Source organism: Podarcis melisellensis (assembly GCF_964234715.1).
Source record: "Podarcis melisellensis genome assembly, chromosome: 17".
Lineage (NCBI taxonomy): Eukaryota > Metazoa > Chordata > Lepidosauria > Squamata > Lacertidae > Podarcis > Podarcis melisellensis.
In genome coordinates, this window is record NC_138534.1 from 34588220 (window position 1) to 34609665 (window position 21446).

Genomic DNA, 21446 nt, shown 5'->3' on the forward strand with positions numbered 1-21446 from the left:
GAACAAATGTTTTTCACGGGGATCTTTATAAAATGGACATTGAGTAATATAATGGTCAGTATAATCTGTGACAGTTTTGCAAAATATGCAAAGACAAGACACCGTTCCAAGGGTAATTTCTTATAACGGCCATCTGAAAAGGCAGAGAGCATGACATTAAGTCTTAATTCTGCAAAAGCGTTTCTACATGGAGCTGAGGTTGTTAGCTCCAGATATGAGACACAGGGAATTTCAGCAGCTGTCGTTTCATGTCACTGTGACATGACAAGTCTGTGCATACTGGCATGTCTTCTACGTGTCTATGCAAAGTACACAAGCCCTCCCCTCGTTTGCATATAACTTCATTTATGTCCTGGCTGAATTGTCAACATTCATCATGGTCTGGAAGATGTCAGGAGCAGGCATTTCCTGGGTCATGGGCATGGGAGTCCAGGTTGGGTGCTTATGAGTCCATCTTGTAGGATGAAGAGCAGTTGCTGGCTCTCAACCCCATAGGGAGGAGCGGCAAAGATACCATCTACCACCAGGCCTGAAGATCTTGACTATGAGAAGCAGGAACCAGGCATTTCTTTCCCCTAATGGCCCCCCGCTGCCAGAGCACCTTTAGCAGGCCATGTGACTTTCAAGAAAACTGCATACCCTCCAACATTCTGCTGAAGAAAATTGGGATGTGAGTCTTTTGGTGCTGTGTTTGCGTGGGAGTCAGCCGACACTTGCAAGAGTGCTGCCAAACACACACTTCTTCTTTGGCAATCACTTGTAGCCAAGTAAGATTGTCTTTCATGAACATAGTTTTAACAGTGAGTCTGTAAGTGACTGTGGAGGCCAATTCTGGATCCACACGTCCTTCCACAGTGGGGATGTAGGTTTCCGGGTGGGAGCTGATCACGGTGTGGATTTGCCAAACGTGCCTTCCTCTTAGCATGTTTCTCCCTTTCTTCCTGAGTTTGAGCATCTTCAAAGCCCATGACACCTTTGGTAAAGGCTGTTCTCCAACTGGAGCGCTTGCAGGCCAAGATTCCACAATTGTCGGTGACCTTTAAAGCCCTAAACGGCCTTGGTCCAGTATATCTGAAGGAGCGTCTCCTCCCCCATTGTTCTGCCCGGACACTGAGGTCCAGCTCCGAGGGCCTTCTGGCGGTTCCCTCACTCGAGAGGCCAAGTTACAGGGAACCAGGCAGAGGGCCTTCTCGGTAGTGGCGCCCGCCCTGTGGAACGCCCTCCCATCAGATGTCAAAGCGATAAACAACTACCTGACATTCAGAAGACATCTGAAGGCAGCCCTGTTCAGGGAAGTTTTTAATATGTGACATTTTAGTGTATATTTCATCTTTGTTGGAAGCCACCCAGAGTGGCTGGGGAAACCCAGCCAGATGGGCGGGGTACAAATAAATTATTATTATTATTATTACTACTACTACTACATTTTTTAAGATTTGCCTTGAGAGAGACTTTAAACCTCTTTTGTTGACCACCAGCATGACGCTTTCCATTTTTAAGTTTGGAATAGAGTAGTTGCTTTGAAAGACGATAGGCATCTGAACAACATGACCAGTCCAACGAAGTAGATGTTGAAGAATCCTTGCTTTGACACTGGAGGAACACACACCTGAGCAGAGGCCTGGAGGAGCAGTTCCCTCTTTGCCACTGCTCAATGATGCTGCTCCTGATCAATGAGTCAGTTGGGAAAATCACCCACTTGCAGCCAATTGAGAAACAGCTGAGCTATGGCAAAGAGAGCTCAGCAGTGCTTTTGGGAATCGCTGTTTAAGGGTGTTCCAGGGTCATTGAGGTGCTGGCTCCTGATTAAGCCAGCTTCCCTGACCCTCCTTTTTCCTAATGGGAAAGGCAAGGGAAGTCTTTTAAGTTGCTCCAGGGATTTTTGGGAGGAGTAGGTTGAAAGTCTCACGACCCGCTTCTGATGATTCCCGAGTGCTGCAATGTACGCTGAGCACTCTGGAAGGCAAGCGGCAATCTCTGTCAAGCGCTTCCTCCCTTGTGGTGGTGGTGTGTGTGTGTGTGTGTGTTGCAGTTGTGTATCTGAAGGGCTGATTTGACACAACTGGGTGGGCCTGAGCCAGCCTACGGGCTGCCAGTTCCCCACCTCTGCTCCAGAGAAGTAATTCCCAACACTTGTGCCAACGCTAGCATGCTTGTTGTTGTTTAGTCATTTAGTTGTGTCCGACTCTTCAAGACCCCCTGGACCAGAGCACGCCAGGCACTTCTGTCTTCCACTGCCTTCCGCAGTTTGGTCAAACTCATGCTGGTAGCTTTGAGAACACTCCCCAACCATCTCCATCCTCTGTCGTCCCCTTCTCCTTGTGCCCTCCATCTTTCCCAGCATCAGGGTCTTTTCCAGGGAGTCTTCTCTTCTCATGAGGTGGCCAAAGTATTGGAGCCTCAGCTTCACGATCTGTCCTTCCAGTGAGCACTCAGGGCTGATTTCCTTCAGAATGGATAGGTTTGATCTTCTTGCAGTCCATGGGACTCTGAAGAGTTTCCTCCAGCACCAGAATTCAAAAGCATCGATTCTTCGGCGATCAGCCTTCTTTATGGTCCAGCTCTCACTTCCATACAAGGGAACTAAGTGTCTGCTGTGGGAAACAAATGCAGAAGAGACTGCCCACTGCTTTGCTTTCCCCTCTGCTGTGGTCAGAATATTCTGACTCATCTTTGTGTGGTTTAAACATGTCGCTTCTCTCCTCATGCAGAGAAGCAGTAGAATTCCCTATCCCTCAGAGGATGGTGCCCTCCATATTTCTGTTCGAGCTGATATGGGCGTATCTAGAAGAGTGACACATGTAGGAGCATAGTGGGGTGGGGGGCGGTACTCTGAAGGTGAGAAATCTTTATTCATATACATCCCCAAAATTAAATGCTTTTGATTGTGAGCATTGGCATGCTTCCAGTTTTATTTTATTTTTTAATTATTTAAAAAAAATGTATCTTGGCTATCAAACTTTGGGGAATATGGCTGTAGACATTGCCAGCATATAGAAGATCAGAGCTTTGCAAGCAGGCTTAAGATGCTGAACTCTGTAGATCATCTAACATACCTGCTATTTACCATTGTGTTTCTTGTACAGGAGAACAGGTTTCCTAAATGATTCTTTTGAAGATATGGACAACTCAAATTCCTCTTGTGAGGATTCAGTAGAAACGGAGGCATTTATACATTTGTCTCTTCCTCCAGCAGTAAGTAGGCCAATTATCGTACTTTCTTGAGTTATGACTGATGAAATACAGAGCTACAGTACTCTCCTTCCTCAGATACTGAGGCTGCCATTAGATAGGAAGGAGAGTGGCTGTGTATAATACTGAAAAATGCACAAAATGGAATACTGATCTCATATATTACTCTTGGGTTCTGCACTGGACACTAACGTGCACACGCAGACATAATTACTTTGGCATTGGTACCCTTGCTTAATTTGGGGAATTTGGCAGAGGCTGATCTTAAGTGCGCTTGCTGCAGAGAGCCAGAACTAAAAACATAGGGAGAGCTCTGCAGTATAAAGAGCTTACAACCTACCTACTCTCAGCTCCTGGAAGCATCATAGTAAAGGGGCCTTGCCCCTGTACTATGATGCTTCCAGGAGTGAACATGAACCACTGGTACCAAATTGGATGGGAAAAAGCCTTACTAGAGAAGCTAACTGTCAGGGAACTGCCATCAGCTCAGGAGGGAGAGGGGAAAAGCCAGATGGATTACAGAGAGCCCCCAAAGATTGTGGGAAGCAGCTCCTTCACAGCGGAGGAGAGTAACCACGCCTCCAGTGGAGAGGAGCTTCACGACTCGGAGGAGGAGAGGCGGTGCCAGGATACCTTGCCTGGGCAAAGCGGGGAGGAGAGAGGTCCTCCGTTACCCACGTCCTCCTTGCGCAGTAAGCTTTCGCGCCGAGAGGGGAGGTGCAGACTGGGCGTCAAAAAACTACTTTGCTGGGGAAGGTTTAAGGACCGCCCACTCACGGATTCTGCCAGTGAATGAGCCAGCCACGGGAGAGTGGCGCTCTGGACAGATAAAGTTTATTTTGGCGTCAAAAGCAAGGCTTCGCAGCTGAGCACTGGGGCATTTGCCTGCTTGCTCTCGAGCAACCCCTTGGAACCGTAACACTAACTAACAAACTGAAAGCAACATGGGGACAAATACTGTATATAAGCCGCACCTTTAAAATTGGGGGGTGGGGTGGGAGAAAAAAGTCAATACCCGAATATAAGCCGCTCCCTTAAATTTCTGCAGCCACTCACATCCGTTCCATTTTATTGTATGTCTGTTTCAGCAGCGATATCATAAAAGCCAATTTTTGTAAGGTTGCGAATTTAAGCCACACTTTAATTGGGGGCGGGAAATGAGGCTTATATTCAGGCCAATACTGTAAAAGAGGACGCCTTCATCCCAGTGTGGCTCCCTTTTATTACACACACAGCCCAACAAGACAACAACAAGAACCCACCGGCAGCGTACGAATCAATGTGGCTAACTTGACCCAACAGTCACACACTTCCAAGACATGGATGGGAAAAGATCAAAGATCAAAGGTTGCCTTCACTCCCTCATGACTGATCTTTTGTATCGGCAGGTCTTCATCATTATAGTGCTGTCCTGTCTTGAAAAAAGAATAAAAAGATGTTGTATAGATGAAAAAATTCCTCTACATGGACACTGTGGGATTATGGCGTAAGTTGAAGAATAACTTTCCTCCTGTGGCTACAAGTGTTTTCTGAAAAAGACAAATACGCCAGTGCAACAAATGCCATTCCTTCATGAAAGCAGGTCGCCTTTCTGAATCTGTCTTGCAGGAGGCATAAATTCAAGTATTTACCGTATTTTTTGCTCCATAAGACGCATCTTTTTCTTCCTAAAAAGTAAGGGGGAAATGTCTGTGTGTCTTATGGAGTGAATGTGTGGTCCCTGGAGCCGAACTGCGCAGGGGCAAAAAGCAGATCATGCTTTTTTTTTTTGAAAGAGGGACGGGGGTGTTGAAACAAAGCCGCTGATCGTTTGCAGATCAGGGAGAGAGATAAGGGACGCTAGAGATAAAGGAGGCTGCCTGGGAGTGGGGAGGTAAAGACAGCAAACTTGCAAAGGGGGGAAACAGGAAGACTAAAGCAATAAGGAGAGAAATTAGAAGAAAAGGAGGAGCAAAAAACTGCTCCAGCTAAGGAAAAGACACTAAGGCAAACAAGAGGGAAGGGAGTGTTGAAAGGAAACAGCTGATCAGTGGGATCGGAAGAGAGATGAGGGATGCTAGTGGAGGCTGCCTGGGAGGGGGGAGGTAAAAGCTCATGGATCCTCAGGATTTTTACATTGGGTCACCCCAAATTCACCATCAGATCACATAGCATGTCCATGGCTATAGCCTGCACCAAAAAAATCACGCACCCACTGTTGCCTGGGGCCACAATGGTGCAAAAACGTGGTTACAAAGCACGGATCCACATGGATCCTCAGGATTTTTGCATTGGGCTACCCCAAACTCACCATCAGATCACATGTCTGTGGACACAGCATACATCCACTGTTTCGTTCAGAATATTTTTTTCTTGTTTTCCTGCTCTAAAAACTAGGTGCGTCTTATGGAGCGAAAAATACGGTACATCTGGGATAAAAAAAGAGAATAAATTACTCCTCTTGTATTGGGCAAGGAAGATCTTCCATGTTGGCACTAGATGGAGCTTTTCATAGGTCACAACCACAACATACATTTAAAGCTCTCTCCAAATCAGGCAATACCTTTATGTATTAGGACCAACCAAAGTGTCACAAGATGGTGAACTGAACAGTCCCTGTTATTATTTTTCTCTAAGCTGAAATTGATGGGTGGTTGATTTCACACCTACATTTTTTGACTCTTTGAAAGTGGGAGCTGTAGCACATAAGGTTTCAGCTCTGTAATGGCTTCCCAGTTGCTTCCCAGAATCCTAAGATTTATTTCTTTTCTTCTTCTTTCCACACCTCACAGGCCCTTTGATATCCTTGCTTTCAGCAACCGATGGTCACTTGGATTTGCATTTGGAATTATTGCTGATAAAGTGATGTACCTGTTTACCTCAGACCACTTCATTTCGTTATTTCCGAGGTGGGCTAAAGGTAAAACACGTGGGAAAGAAGCAACAGGGAGGCCTGGGGATGGAACAATACCATGAGCCTCTGACGTTTTTCAGTTTATCCATACTAATCTGCTCATTGCCCTGATACTAGCCAGAACCTGAGCTTTTGGGCTCATCTGTGAGTTCAGTTTTGTATTCAGGATTCTGATCTCAGTCTTGCATTTGTTAACATAAGTGGAATAAAGAGGGAAGATCGGAAGGTGAGGTGAGGTGAGGTGTTTTTAACTTCCCTTGCATATGTCAAATTCTTCTGGCTGATGTCTTTCTTCCACCAAGATCATTTTTCTTTCCTGCTGATCTCTGTTCCAGGTTTAGAGCTCTGTTTATTGGGACTAGGGATCTTAAAAAATAATTGGGGGGGGGGGGGAATTGGCTGTGTGGAAGAATTAAGCACTCTCTTTCCTACCTGCTGATTTCCTTCTGCAAATGCTGCCTCAGCTGAGCTCCACTGACAATTCAAGTGGAATGTAGGGACTGTGAATGCCATATTTCCCTTGTAAGGTCTAGTCTTCTCCCAAACTTGGGTCCCCAGATAATGTTGGACTCAATTTCAGGGGCCTTGCGCCGTTTGCCAGCACCTAGTGTCAGGAACGTGGCTCAACTGAGTGGAGGGGAAGAGTCAGACTCAGAAATTGAACCAAGTGAGAGAGAAGACGGCTCTACAGACGAAAGCTGGCTGACAGAGCCAGGAAGGGGGAGCTCCACCCCCTTTCACAAAGAAGTCACAGACATTAGCTCTCAAGTGGGGGGAGAGCTAGTCAGAGGGTTGCTAGGCAACCAGCAGAGAGGCAGAGGACGGAGAGTGTGTCTAGTGGAAGCGGGGAGGGGGAAGTCCAACCTCTCAGTCCCCGTTCTCAGAGACCGGACAACAGAAGGGAAAGAGGGGAAGGGCGGGAATCTGGCGTCCTTCCTGCTGTGAGAGGGGCGGAGATTCAGACTAACCAACTCCTTCAATGAGAGCAGGCTAGAAGCCGTGCTCTGGATGTGTTTTTTGTAAATAGAAGTACCATAAAACTGCCAGGGAGTCATTAATTCTTATCAAGGCTTGCTTGCCTGTCTGCGATCATTACACCTGGGGCGGGTGCGGAACATGCGCATCCAGCCCTCACTGCCGAGCGGGCGCTTATGGGTGCAGAGTGGGAAGTGCAGAGGGTGATGATCACCCCTCCATGCTTCCCTGCCCCCGTGGCCGATGGGCTTGTGTGTCAGGCGGGGGCAGGGTGCAATGGGTGATCTTCACCCTTTGTGCTTTTGAACCCCTGCCACTGTCAGGGCATGATGTGTGTGTGTGTGTGCCTGGTTTGCCCCCCTGATTGTGCACCCTGGGCAACGCTCCTCCGGTACCACCTACACTACACCACAGGTCAGTTCCCATTATCCCTATCCACTGCTCTATGCTAGTTGGGGCTGATGGGAGTTGGAGACGGCTGGATAGAAAAAACGCAGAAAAAGCCCTGCTGAATAAGGTCAATCACCTGTTTAATTATCACAGCAGGGTTGGCCCACCTATGAGGAAGTCCAAGAGTTGGTGCCCCTACAGGCGCCCTGCTCACCTCACTAGCAGCAAAGAAGCAGTGGTGGTGTCAGCAGTGGTAGCTCCTGATGAAATCTCATGAGAACTGGCTGAAATTTCACCAAAGTTTCTATTAAAGTTTATTAAGGGTGGTGCTGTGGTCTAAACCACTGAGCCTAGGGCTTGCCGATCGAAAGGTCGGCGCTTTGAATCCCCGTGACGGGGTGCGCTCCCGTTGTTCGGTCCCAGTTCCTGTCAACCTAGCAGTTCGAAAGCATATCAAAGTGCAAGTAGATAAATAGGTACCACTCTGGTGGGAAGGTAATTGGCGTTTCCATGCGCTGCTCTGGTTCGTCAGAAGCTTTGTCATGCTGGCCACATGACCTGGGAAAACTGTCTGTGGACAAACGCTGCTCCCTCGGCCAGTAAAGCGAGACGAGCACCGCAACCCCAGAGTCGTTCGTGACTGGACTTAACGGTCGGGGGTCCCTTACCTTTTATAGAGAAAAGTACAAAACCGAATATATTGCCCCTTTTATGTCCAAACTGAGACTTGGATTGAGAGGCAATAAAAACATAAAAAGGGGTGGGGACAGAAAGGAATACAGAAAAAGAAAGAAAGAAAGAAAGAAAGAAAGAAAGAAAGAAAGAAAGAAAGAAAGAAAGAAAGAAAGAAGTTAAAAGAGAAAGATAGACCAATAAGCTGTGTTAAAGATTGGAAACCTCTCATAGACTTTTTGCTTGAAAAATAAAAAGAAATAATGTTATTTGGATTTGAGGATTCAAGGTCATGTTGGTTTATAGAAAGTGGCTTTGTTGTGTGTTATTGGACTGGACAAAGTGAATTTTTATATGACAGATAGATGAAGAATCGGAAGTTCTTACTTTCTGGATCTTATTGTTCTAAATGTCACAGAAATCCCTTGAAACCTCGCCAGATATTGTTTGCTCCATGAGAGCTCTCAAGAGCTCACCGGAACTCACTTTCTTCACATTTCAGGCATCTCAAGGCCAAGTCTGACTCCTAAAACACATTAAATGCATCAGATTCCCATTCACAGAGATCCTAAATATTCCTCCAACCTAGCAACTGTGAGAATACATCCAACTTTTACCAGTGATTAGGGTACCCCCCCAAGTGACCGAGAGCAGCTGTGAGAAATGCTAGACCTCCATTTGGAGTAACTATGGTTTCTAAAACGATCCTATCTTTCTGCAGTTTTTGTGGTTCTAATCCATGCCGTCGAAGTGGGCATCTCTATGTACCCCTTCTTTGCCTGCCTTTCAACAAGTTACGTGATTACCGGAGCTATACTGGGATTCCTTTACACTGCAGCTTGGTGAGCAGAGCCAATAATAATAATAATAATAATAATAATAATAATAATAATAATAATAATTTTTTATTTATACCCCACCCTCCCCAGCCAAGGCCGGGCTCAGAGCGGCTTACAAGCAATAATAAAAACAAGATGAATGATTACAACTTAAAAACAAAAATAAAAAATACAACATTAAAATAATGGAACATTAAAATACTAAAATGTAGCCTCATCGCAGGAGAAGGAAAAGAAAAAAGAAAGAGAGGGAGGGAGCCAGAATTGAAATGCCCTGGCTCTGGTTGAAGCCAATCTAACTTCCTTAGGGCCCGGGACCACTAGGGTGTTGCTATTTATGGACCTTGAGGCTCTCCGTGGGGCATACCAGGAGAGGGGGTCCCGTAGGTACGATATACTTGTCTGAGCGCTATTGCTGGGGGTGTTGGGGCGAGAGACAACTTGCCATTAGAGAACCTCATGAAGGGCATTTGTGGAAGCATGCGACGACCATTGCTAGAGAGCAAATAGATTTAAATGATCCAGGGTTCCTAATATTGTCTAGATCAGGGATAGCCATCATGGTGCACTCTAGACATTGTTGGATTCAACTCCCATCAGCTGCATCCACCATGGCTCAAGGGTCGGGAATGGTAGGGTAAACAAAGCTAATCTTGCAACCAACTTGTTCAGCTGGTTATAGAATCATAGGATTATAGAACTGCAGAGTTGGAAGGGACCATGTGGTCATCTAGTCCAACCCCCTTCCAATGCAGGAATCTTTTGCCCAATGTGGGGTTCGCACCCACATCCCTGAGATCAAGAGTCTCATGCTCTGCCATCTGCTTACGACTTTACTTTTTGTATATTAATTTTGTCAGTAACGCTGCCTCCCATTCCCCCCCCTCAACCAGTCTGTTCTGGCTGGGGAGTTTTATTCAGTCCCTAATTTTGTGACTTTCGCATTGCTGGTGAAGACCTTCCTTGTAAAACATAGACAGTATACTGTATTTTTCGCTCTATAAGACGCACTTCCCCCCTCCAAAAATTAAGGGGAAATGTGTGTGCGTCTTATGGAGCAAATGCAGGCTCCTTGGCTTCAGCGATAGCAATGCAAAGCCTCCGAAGCGCAGAGGGAGAGCTCCCCCCACGCTCCGGAGGCTTCGCGTTGCTTTCGCTGAAGCCGCCTGAAGCCCCCGGAGCGCAGCGGGAACTCCCGCTGTGCTCCAGGGGCTTCAGGCTGCTATCCGCACGCCTTCAGAGCACAGCAGGAGTTCCCGCTGCAGATAGCTGCCTGGAGAGGGAGAGGGGTCGGTGCACACCGATCCCACTTGCTCTCCAGGCTTCGCTTCACTGGAGAGGCGCTGCGCAGTTTTCCCTCTCTGCGCAGCGCCCCTTCAGCGAAGTGGGAGGAGAAATGGAATGGGCTCCATTTCTCCTGCCTCTTCGCTAAAGGGGCGCTGAGCAGAGAGGGGGAAATTCCCCTCCCCCGTTCTCCCCCTCCTATGGTCCGGTGCGTCCTATAGAGCAAAAAATACGGTACTTTCTGTATGGATGGGGGACCCATGCGAATCCAATATATGGACTGTGGTAGATGGGAGTTTGCCTCAAAAGTTTGGCTGAACAAACAGTACATATATTTTGACTACAGACAGCATCTTAGGATCCCTGTAACTCCAGTGTTGTTGTTTTTAAAGGATGTTCATCTCGGTGGTAGACTATTTCTTGTGTCCTGACAACAACGTAAGTGCTCATCTCTCTTATTTGTCTACCTGATGGGGCTAGAAACTGAATGGGGGAGCCTCCTCTGAAATAGCCAGCATGATGCTGTGGAACTTCCATCCCAAAATCAGCATAGCTGAAGTGTTGGTGCTGACCTTTAAAGCCCAGTATACCTGAAGGAGCATCTCCACCCCCATTGTTCAGACTGAGATCCAGCTCCAAGGGCCTTCTGGTGGTTCCCTCACTGTGAGAAGTGATGCTCCAGAGAACCAGGTAGAGGGCCTTCTCGGTAGTGGCACCCACTCTGTGGAATACCCTCCCACCAGATGTCAAGGAAATAAACAACTATCTGACTTTTAGAAGACATCTGAAGGCAGCTCTGTTTAGGCAAGTTTTTAATGTTTGAGATTTTATTATATTTTTATATTTTGCTGTTATTACCTGGATGGGAATTGGTCAGGACAAAACATCAGTGAGGCTGGGGCTGCACAGGTGTATTAGTAGAGTCCTGCTGGGGCAGCTGTAGAGCACTCACCTTGCCACTCCCCCACCCAGATCAGCTTAGTGACACTGCCTCAGCATCTGTGTAAATGACCTTACGGCCTACAGAGGAAAGCTGTGGTAGAAATCTAAGGCCTGTGAAAGAACCACCACTGTGTGTGAGAGAACAAGCGCCATGGATGATTCCTTCAGTCCAGAAATTAGATGCCTCCAAAACTTTTGGGAAGGGAGAAGAATGGAGACACGAGTCAGGTCCTCAGAACCATGGACAGGGCACAAGAAAGCAGGGCCCAAACTAGAGGGCTTTCAACAGAGGACACCCTGCCCTGAAGTCACCGAGAAGGAATGGAAATGCTTATGGCCCTCAGAGTATTCTCAGGCTTCTCTGGAGCTACCAGGGAGCTTTTGCATCCAAGCCATGTGGCTATGCTGCTGAACTGCAGCCCTGCCTGAAAAGAATTCAGAAATCAAGGCCCATGGGGTGGCAGTGCTCATCTCGCTTTATTGGCCGAGGGAGCCGGCGTACAGATTCCGGGTCATGTGGCCAGCATGACTAAGCCGCTTCTGGCGAACCAGAGCAGCGCACGGAAATGCCGTTTACCTTCCCGCCGGAGCGGAACCTATTTATCTACAATGTTGGAGGGTATGCAATCTATTTCTCCCCTGCAAATGCTCTCCAGGAATTAGCCAGACTGGGGGAGAAATAGATGAGTTGGCGCATTTGTTAGGACGAATCAGTGGATGAGCTTAAACAGTTACCTCCCACTGATGATTGTAACAGGGAGAGCTGGAGGCAGGTTTGAGACTCCCTGCTTTTCAAAGCAACGCTTTCCGTCCCTCCTGTCCTCTTCTTATTTAAAGGGAACCCTGACCATTAGGTCCAGTCGTGGCCGACTCTGGGGTTGTGGCGCTCATCTCGTTTTATTGGCCAAGGGAGCCGGCGTACAGCTTTTGGGTCATGGAGCCAGCATGACTAAGCCAAAGCAAACCAGAGCAGCGCACGGAAACGCCGTTTACCTTCCCGCCGGAGTGGTACCTATTTATCTACTTGCACTTTGACGTGCTTTCGAACTGCTAGGTGGGCAGGAGCAGGGACCGAGCAACAGGAGCTCACCCCATCATGGGGATTTGAACTGCCGACCTTCTGATCGGCAAGTCCTAGGCTCTGTGGTTTAACCCACAGCGCCACCCACGTCCCTTTTTTATATAGGATACATGGCTGTGAAATAGGCAGAAGGGGGCATGGTTTGATTTGGGACTGGCTCACTGTACAGGACCTACAAGGGGCATCTACAACGAAATGTTGCAGTGTGTTCTGCTTGTCAGGATTCCAGCCCTGCTTTCTTCTAGTACACGCCATTCCATTTCTGCTCCTCCTGACCTCATGGCTACTGAAAATACGCAGTTCGTATTGGGCCTGGTGGCTTGCCTCCTTAAAACGTCCTCCATAGCAACTTACACTTCTGCAAGCATTGTGGCTTTCCTGTGCACCCTCCTATCTCCTCCTTCTTTCTCCCTAATACCATTTTGGCAATAATAATAATAATAATAATAATAATAATAATAATAATAATAATTTATTTGTACCCCGCCCATCTGGCGGGGTTTCCCCAGCCACTCTGGGCGACTTCCAACAAAGACAAAAAATACACTAAAATGTCACACATTAAAAACTACCCTGAACAGGGCTGCCTTCAGATGTCTTCTGAATGTTAGGTAGTTGTTTATCTCTTTGACATCTGATGGGAGGGTGTTCCACAGGGCAGGTGCCACTACCGAGAAGGCCCTCTGCCTGGTTCCCTGTAACTTGGCTTCTTGCAGCGAGGGAACCGCCAGAAGGCCCTCGGCGCTGGACCTCAGTGTCCGGGCAGAACGATGGAGGTGGAGACACTTCTTCAGGTATACTAGACCAAAGCCGTTTAGGGTTTTAAAGGTCAGCACCAACACTTTGAATTGTGCTCAGAAACGTACTCGGTTGTGCTTGGAATTGGTTGATGACATGAGCAGGAGATAGTTAGCGGTGTTAGTGCATGTGATGTGTGGCTGTGTCAAGGGTGAATGCTGATTGGATGCTGTCGGCGAGCGTTGAGAGTATTGGTTGCTTCTGAGTCACGTGCGATAGGAAGCGTATCTCATGCAGTCCCCCCTAAAAGCTAAACAATTATTGACACCCCACTGAAAAAGGTCAACAACTCTGGGCAACCTCCCCTCATTATCTTTCAGTATATTTATTTGTATGTGCGCATGCAGACAATCATTATTATCCCACTTTAAGTTTCCGCGTTGGCACTTTGTGATAAATTAGTGGGTTTTGGGTTGCGGTTTGGGCACTTGATTTCTAAAAGGTTTGCCACCACTGCCTTAGGGGCTAGGGCCCGGGTCTCAGGAGGTTTTAGTCTCTCACCGAAGGATTCACTAACAAGGGTAGGGTTACAGATATGGTGCAGGTGGAACAAACTAAGCCCATACTCAACCCCTGTGTGTGTGTGTGTGTGTGTGTGTGTGTGTATATATATATATATATATATATATGCAGGTTTTGGTGTCCTCGGGTGTCTTCCCGTGTAAAAGTTGGGGTGTCTAGGCGACGTTTCGACGAGGTCTCACTCGTCATCTTCAGGCTGGTGCTTTCGGCTTCTTGTTACTGGAACAGAGCAGGATCTCAGTGTTTGAGTTCCTATAAATACTGTTGAGGGGGTGTGGTGTATAGCCTCCAATGTTCTGGGCAGAGAGGAAGTTCCCAGGCTAGTGTGCCTTTTCTTCTTTTGTTCCTTAATTACTTGAGGGATATCTTGAGTGATTTCTTGAGTGATATCCTGAGTACCACTTAGGTGGGTCATTAGGTGTGGATTAGTTGCTAAAGTCTTTGTGTCTTGACCTCTTGAACTTTGTGAAGAGTTTTTCTGAGAAGATGGCTGTACTGCACTTAGTTGTGCTCTGGCTTGCCTTCGTGTATAGGGGCGAGCTGTGGTTTTGTGGCCTGTGTCAGCCAGATCTGTGTAGGGATTGCAGGGGGGTGCAGCATCCGGAGGTGCCACCATGGTTTGGCTACTGGATGGTGTCTGTAATTTATCTGTGGAGAGGGTCTGGGTTTGGGTCTGGTGTGGTTGATTGGTGATGGCGTTCTGTGTGCCTCTGGATCTGGTGTCAGTTTTGGCATGGCCCTCCTTCCTTATATCAAGGGCACTACAGATAAAATTAGCAAAATCCTCCATAAACACAATATCAAAACAGCCTTTTGCACCAACCAAAAAATAGCCAATATCCTCAGAAACCCCAAGGATAAAATCCAGTTGGAAAACCAAGGGGTCTATGAAATACCCTGCAAAGTCTGCCCAGCCATGTACATTGGACAAACAAACAGACGAATAAATGCACGTATCGCAGAACACAAGAATGCCGTCAAAAAAGAAGAAAAAACTTCCTCTCTTTTCCAACACATGAAAGAAACAGGACACGAAATTAATTTTGCAGATTCCAAATTGCTCTTTAACATGGAACATCACCACAAGAGAATAATCATGGAAGCCATCGAGATAGAGAAACACCCTCACAACATGAACAAGCGTGACGACACATCCCGCTTGCCAGACATCTGGAAATTAGCCCTCCCCACAAAAACTGACACCAGATCCAGAGGCACACAGAACGCCATCACCAATCAACCACACCAGACCCAAACCCAGACCCTCTCCACAGATAAATTACAGACACCATCCAGTAGCCAAACCATGGTGGCACCTCCGGATGCTGCACCCCCCTGCAATCCCTACACAGATCTGGCTGACACAGGCCACAAAACCACAGCTCGCCCCTATACACGAAGCCAAGCCAGAGCACAACTAAGTGCAGTACAGCCATCTTCTCAGAAAAACTCTTCACAAAGTTCAAGAGGTCAAGACACAAAGACTTTAGCAACTAATCCACACCTAATGACCCACCTAAGTGGTACTCAGGATATCACTCAAGAAATCACTCAAGATATCCCTCAAGTAATTAAGGAACAAAAGAAGAAAAGGCACACTAGCCTGGGAACTTCCTCTCTGCCCAGAACATTGGAGGCTATACACCACACCCCCTCAACAGTATTTATAGGAACTCAAACACTGAGATCCTGCTCTGTTCCAGTAACAAGAAGCCGAAAGCACCAGCCTGAAGATGACGAGTGAGACCTCGTCGAAACGTCGCCTAGACACCCCAACTTTTACACGGGAAGACACCCGAGGACACCAAAACCTGCATTCCTGTACCCGTGAAAATCTACGAAAGCAAATATATATATATATATATATATATATATATATATATATATATATATGGATGTGGGTGGCGATGTGGGTTAAACCACAGAGCCTAGGACTTGCCGATCAGAAGGTCGGCGGTTTGAATCGCTGTGAGCGAGTGAGCTCCCGTTGTTTGGTCCCTGCTCCTGCCAACCTAGCAGTTTAAAAGCACAAAGTGCAAGTAGATAAATAGGTACTGCTCCGGTGGGAAGGTAAACAGTATTTCCGTGTGCTGCTCTGGTTCGCCATAAGCGGCTTTGTCATGCTGGCCACATGACCCGGAAGCTGTCTGCGGACAAACGTCGGCTCCCTCAGCCAATAAAGTGATACACACACACACACACACACACACACCACACACACAGGCTCCAGTATTTAGGAAGTCAACCCAAATGGCAGAGTGCATTGATCTTAGTTATGATCTTGATTCTGCCCTTCAGGACAAGACAGGCTTAATAACTTAAGCTGAGCTTTCAGGGTATATGACAGGTGGTGTAATGTTTGCCTTTGGTAATTCTGCTTTTTTTTTTTGCCTAGTTTTTGGGTGAATATGACAACCTCATAAAGGGCTGGCCTTCCTTGCTGTGCTATCTTTTCCTTCTAGGCCAATTTGTTCACATTTTTGTGAAAGCCATAATAGTCCGTTGTCGGCGTGACTCCGTAAATGTGAGTATTTTGTGATAATCACATTTTCCTATTGTAATTATTTTGAAAACAAAAACATTTCTCCTGCCTTCTGAATTCTGTACATTGCTGAAAATGGCAGTTAACTGTGCCATGAAATAAGTACAGCTCTAGCAATGTTTTACATTTTACATTTGCTTATTTTGACCATTCTCTATTTAAATTCAGCATTATTAGTACAATGGTAACTCGGGTTACATGACCTGGAAGTTGTACGCTGGTTCCCTCGGCCAATAAAGCAAGATGAGCGCCGTAACCCCAGAGTCAGTCACGACTGGACCTAATGGTCAGGGATCCCTTTACCTAACTCGGGTTACAGACGCTTCAGGTTACAGACGCTTTGGGTTACAAACTCCGTTAACCAGGAAGTGGTTGCTCCAGGTTAAGAACTTTGCCCCAGGATAAGAACGGCAATAGCGGCAGCAGGAGGCCCCATTAGTGAAAGCACGCCTCAGGTTAAGAACAGTTTCAAGTTAAGAAACCATTCTTAACCTGAGGTACCACTTTAGCTAATGGGGCCTCCTGCTTCCACCGCACCGCCAGCACGCGATTTCTGTTCTCATCCTGAGGTAAACTTCTTAACCCGAGGTACTACTTCTGGGTTAGCGGAGTCTGTAACCCGAAGTGTTTGTGACCCGAGGTACCACTGCACATTTCTGAAGGCGTGTGCCACTCCCACCATGATTGGCTGTCTAAACTTCCAAGCTGCGAATCATAACTCAGAGTTTAAGGGCCAATGGCAGAGGCCCAAATCCTGAAATGTTCTGTGATTGGATAACGTGCATCGAATCAGAACACAGGAGCTCAGAATCCTTAGTCCACACTCAAGCTCAGGCAAACAAAGACCACTGAATACATAACAATTGGTATTGCTAAACTACAATACCCATAAGCCCCAGCAAACATTGCCACAGGCTAAGGATGGTGGGAGCTGTAGTTTAGCAACATTTGGTGGGCCAGAGCTCTGGCACACCTGCTGTATTGGATTCAGCCCAAGAATAGCACATCTGTAATTACAGAATCCCGCAACTCTTAAATGAAATTCTTGGAATCATACATAACTCTTTCCTTCTGCTTCCTACCCAGGAGGAGACTTCTTTTGTGGAAACGCATCAGATACTGTATGTCCAGCAATTGCTGAGGAAACCGTTACTGGAGTGAGGAATCGTTCTGTTTTGGGGTCATTTCCCCTTTTGAACTAAAGAAAAATGTTCATGCCAGATTTGATGATAATCCCCATCTGAGCAAACTCTCTCTCCAGCTGGGAGGAGTGATCAAACTCCTTCAAAAATTAAGCAGTTGAGTGAAGGAGCTGCCATGGCTTTTCAATAATGGGCCAGTTCCACATGCTCTGAAGAAGCAATGCAGGAAAAGTTGGGTAGAAACAAGCTCAAACCTTTTGTTTCCCCGTGCCACTCTCACTGTCCGTCATTCTCAGATTTATGTTTGCTGACTTACGGCTACCCTTATATCTGCCACCTACCGTATTTTTTGCCCCATAGGGTGCACAGGCCCATAGGGCGCACCTAGTTTTTTGGGGGGGAAATAAAGAAAAAAATTTATTTTCCCCCCAGGTGCGGAGCTGGGGCGGGGGAAGCCCGAGCTTCCCCCGACCCCAGCCCCCAGAACAGGCTGCTATCCGCAAGCCCGAACCCTGGGGCGTGCTAAGCTCAGCGCCCCCCAGGCTTCTGGGTGCAGACAGCTCTCCGCAAGCTGTGGGAGAGCTGCGTGACTTTGCACAGCTCTCCCACGGCTTGCGGAGAGCTGCCCGAAGCCCGAAGCCAGGGGTGTGCTGAGCTCAGTGCGCCCCAGGCTTCTGGGTGCAGGCGAAGTCGCACAGCTCTCCCACGGCTTGCGGATAGCTTCCTGAAGCCTGGAGAGCGAGAAGGATCGGTGCGCACCGACCCCTCTCGCTCTCCAGGCTTCAGCGAAAGCCTGCATTCGCCCCATAGGACGCACACACATTTCCCCTTCATTTTTGGAGAGGAAAAAGTGCGTCCTATAGGGCGAAAAATACGGTACCTATACAGGAGACACCAGTAAGGCCCAGATCACACCCTGAAAAAACATATGGATGAGAGTCTTCCTCTGGGCATTTGAACGTTTGCTAAGTGTTGGGGACTGGGCAGAGGGGGAATGGTGGAGACCGCCTCCCCACCCTGACCCTTCCAGGGAGGAGGGAGAGGAGGACAGTTCAGAATTATAACAGGGGTTTGAGGGAAGTCATGGCTCAGAGGCAGATGAGGGGAAAAGTTGGGAAATACAGTGGTACCTCGGGTTACATTTGCTTCAGGTTACATAGGCTTCAGGTTACAGACTCCGCAAACCCAGAAATAGTACCTCGGGTTAAGAACTTTGCTTCAGGATGAGAACAGAAATTGTGTGATGGAGGCACGGCAGCAGCGGGAGACCCCATTAGCTAAAGTGGTGCTTCAGGTTAAGAACAGTTTCAGGTTAAGAACGGACCTTTGGAACGAATTAAGTACATAACCAGAGGTACCACTGTAATGGGAGAGGAGGAGGAGGAAGCAGTAGCAGCAGGGGGGCGGGCGACAATTGACACAGTGTCTTTAGAAAGCATTCCAGACCCCCCCCTCCTAGAACCCGGCGAGCCTTGAAAGTAGGAGAGCAAAGAGCTCAAAAGCAGAGGGCGCATAGCAGCACCCGTAGTAGAGACCAATGAGGTAGTGGGAGAGACGGAGGGCGGAGAGTTACTTGGGACAATGCCATTATCCAAGAGGCTGGGTTCTATAGCCTCTCTCTGTAAATATTGAATAAAAAGAGGGTGGTAAGAAACTGTGCTGATCCCATGGGTTACCCGAGAGGCGAGGTCCAAGTCTGGTCTGTGGTCAAAGATGCAATGTGGAGGCAGTCCGTAATAGCTGAAGCTGGGTGCAGGACAGGGAGTCGGGTGAAGTCAGGAACAGGCATGCAAGCAGGGAGCCAGGGCGGGTCAGGAGCTCTGGCAGAAGAGCAGGTCAGGGTGTAGGCAGGAACAGGCTACCAACAATGTTGCTCCCGCAACCTGGGACTGGGCTGGCCGGCTTTTATCTGTCCCGAGGCATAGGGCGGCCCCGATCCTCTGGTGCCTCACCTCTCCTGGCCTGGAGGCAAGCACTCCTCCTGCAGGAACTTAGTTCCCTCTGCCTCTCTGCCCTCAGCGTCTGCAGCTCAGGAGAGGCTGGAGGGTTACCGGACCCAGAGGCAACCTCAGCTTCCCCTGACGGGGCTGAGAGTGGAACACCTGCAGGCAATGGGTCCTCCATCACCTAAGGAGCCAGAGCAGACTCAGCTGGAGCCTGCACCTGAGGATCCAGCATAGATGAGGACCCTTCAGGCTCATGCCCCAGCCCCGGCTCAGCTGGTTCTGGAGGCGGGGAATCCTGTGCAGGCTGGGATTCCTCAGGTTCAGCATCCGAGTCTGAATCTCAGGCCATCACACCAACATTCCCTTGTCTTTGTACATTCCTGGCAACCAGCCGGGAGTCGCTGAGTAAGCCGCCTGACACTAAGAGAGGAAAGGGACTCCCACTAGCATTCAGAACATTCTGGAAGGCAGAGGAGGCTGATCATCCTTTTGCCTTTTCTAAGTCATCACTCATTTCATACAATATACCTATATTCAGTAAGGATTTGTCAGCAGGGTGGCTGTGTGCCTCTGGCCTCTTGCAGTGATCATGTACCAGACAGAGATAGGGGTTTGGGGAGTAAAGCAACAATATTTGAAATACGTTATGCAAACCGGGGGTGGGGGTGGCGATAGACAACAAGGGAAGCCTTTTTCCCCTCACTGAGGAGTGTCCTTTTAGTAAAGTACACTGCTTCCTGCTTTCATATCAGTATGAGCTAGCATGCATGTTTTCTTCTTGGCTCCATGGAAAACAAATACAGTGGCCCCTCGGTTTTCGAACGTAATCCATTCCGGAATACTGTTCGACTTCCAAAATGTTCGAAAACCGAAGCAGCTACTTCTGGAAGCATTTATTCATGGAAAACTCAATACGGAAGCCGCGTGGCACATTCGACTTCCAAAAAGCGTTCGAAAACTGAAGCAGTTACTTCCGGGTTTTCGGCGTTTGAAAACCGAAACGTTTGAACTTCTGAGACGTTCGAAAACCGAGGTACCACTGTATGTACAACCATTTTGTTTGACGTGAGTAATAAACCACACATTTTCCTTACTCTTCCCACCAACAGTCTTGCCAGACCAGTGGCGTAGCGTGGGGGGTGCAGGGGGGCCTGCCGCACCGGGCGCAACATCTGGGGGGGCACGCTCGCACTCGCAGCTCTCTGCCCCTACCTGGCTCACTCAGGGTTAGGGGGCGCAAATTACTTGCCTTGCCCTGAGTGCTGACAACCCACGCTACGCCACTGTGCCAGACTACTTAGTTCTGCAGTAAGTTTACCAAACTCCAACAAGGGGGACATGGTGGGCAGTTTGGTCCGAACACACCAGTGAACCCATTCTAGCAACCCTGCAAATTTCCCTGCCCAGTACAAACCTTGTCCCTCACACTTCTGGTACACAGCAGTGTTGTCAGGGTGTGTTTGTGTGTGTGTGTGCTCACCTCTGCTCCTCCTCACCGGCCACACCTGCATTTTGTGTACTAACAGGCCAACTCAGAAATCCTGGATCAGGAGGAAGATGTATCAATGGGACCCTTACTTTCGATTCCCAAGCAGAATGATTGCCACTGCTGTCCTTCTCTTTGTCTCCCTTTATACAGTAAGTAAAGGAGCTGCATGACCTCGTTCCCTGAGATGGCAAAGCGTAGCTGCTGCTCTTAAATTCTTCAGTAGCTGTGCTAGAGCCTAGTCTCCATGTGTTGGAGACCAGATTAAATAATGGATGTCTGCAGGGCCAGATTTAGGTTTGATGAGGCCCTAAGCTACTGAAGGTAATGGGGCCCTTTATATGTCCAGCTGTCTTTTGTCTACAACAAATTGTCATTTTTGTGTTGAATATATGCTATATGGTAATTTATGGACCTAATAGGTATCTAAAGCCATTTGCACAAAAAAAATAGCAGCCTACAGAGCCTACACAACACAAAACACTGTTGCTGTATGTAGGTTTTATTTTATTTGGCTTTTAAAATCTTATATTCTGGAAATGTGCATCCAGGTTTTTTTCCCTTTAAATTTTTTGGAGGCCCTAATCTATAGCTTGTTTAAGGGGGAGCAGGTGGTGCTGTGGGTTAAACCACAGAGCCTAGGACTTGCCGATCAGAAGGTTGGTGGTTCGAATCCCCACGACGGGGTAAGCACCTGTTGTTCGGTCCCTGCTCCTGCCAACCTAGCAGTTCGAAAGCACGT

At 47.8% G+C, this 21446-nt stretch overlaps 1 protein-coding gene across 2 annotated transcripts in view; it reads left to right on the forward strand.

The window, feature by feature from the left end:
• LOC309359883 (stimulated by retinoic acid gene 6 protein-like) overlaps positions 1 to 21446 on the forward strand; it is a 52184-nt gene that overhangs the window by 15369 nt on the left and 15369 nt on the right. For both annotated transcript variants that reach the window (XM_081894191.1, XM_081894190.1), the window contains exons 2-9: positions 3087 to 3195; positions 4581 to 4678; positions 5964 to 6091; positions 8844 to 8964; positions 10638 to 10683; positions 15984 to 16112; positions 17217 to 17287; positions 20745 to 20856. In XM_081894191.1, coding sequence (XP_081750317.1) covers positions 3087 to 3195; positions 4581 to 4678; positions 5964 to 6091; positions 8844 to 8964; positions 10638 to 10683; positions 15984 to 16112; positions 17217 to 17287; positions 20745 to 20856 — 814 coding nt within the window. The remainder of the gene's footprint in view (positions 1 to 3086; positions 3196 to 4580; positions 4679 to 5963; positions 6092 to 8843; positions 8965 to 10637; positions 10684 to 15983; positions 16113 to 17216; positions 17288 to 20744; positions 20857 to 21446) is intronic.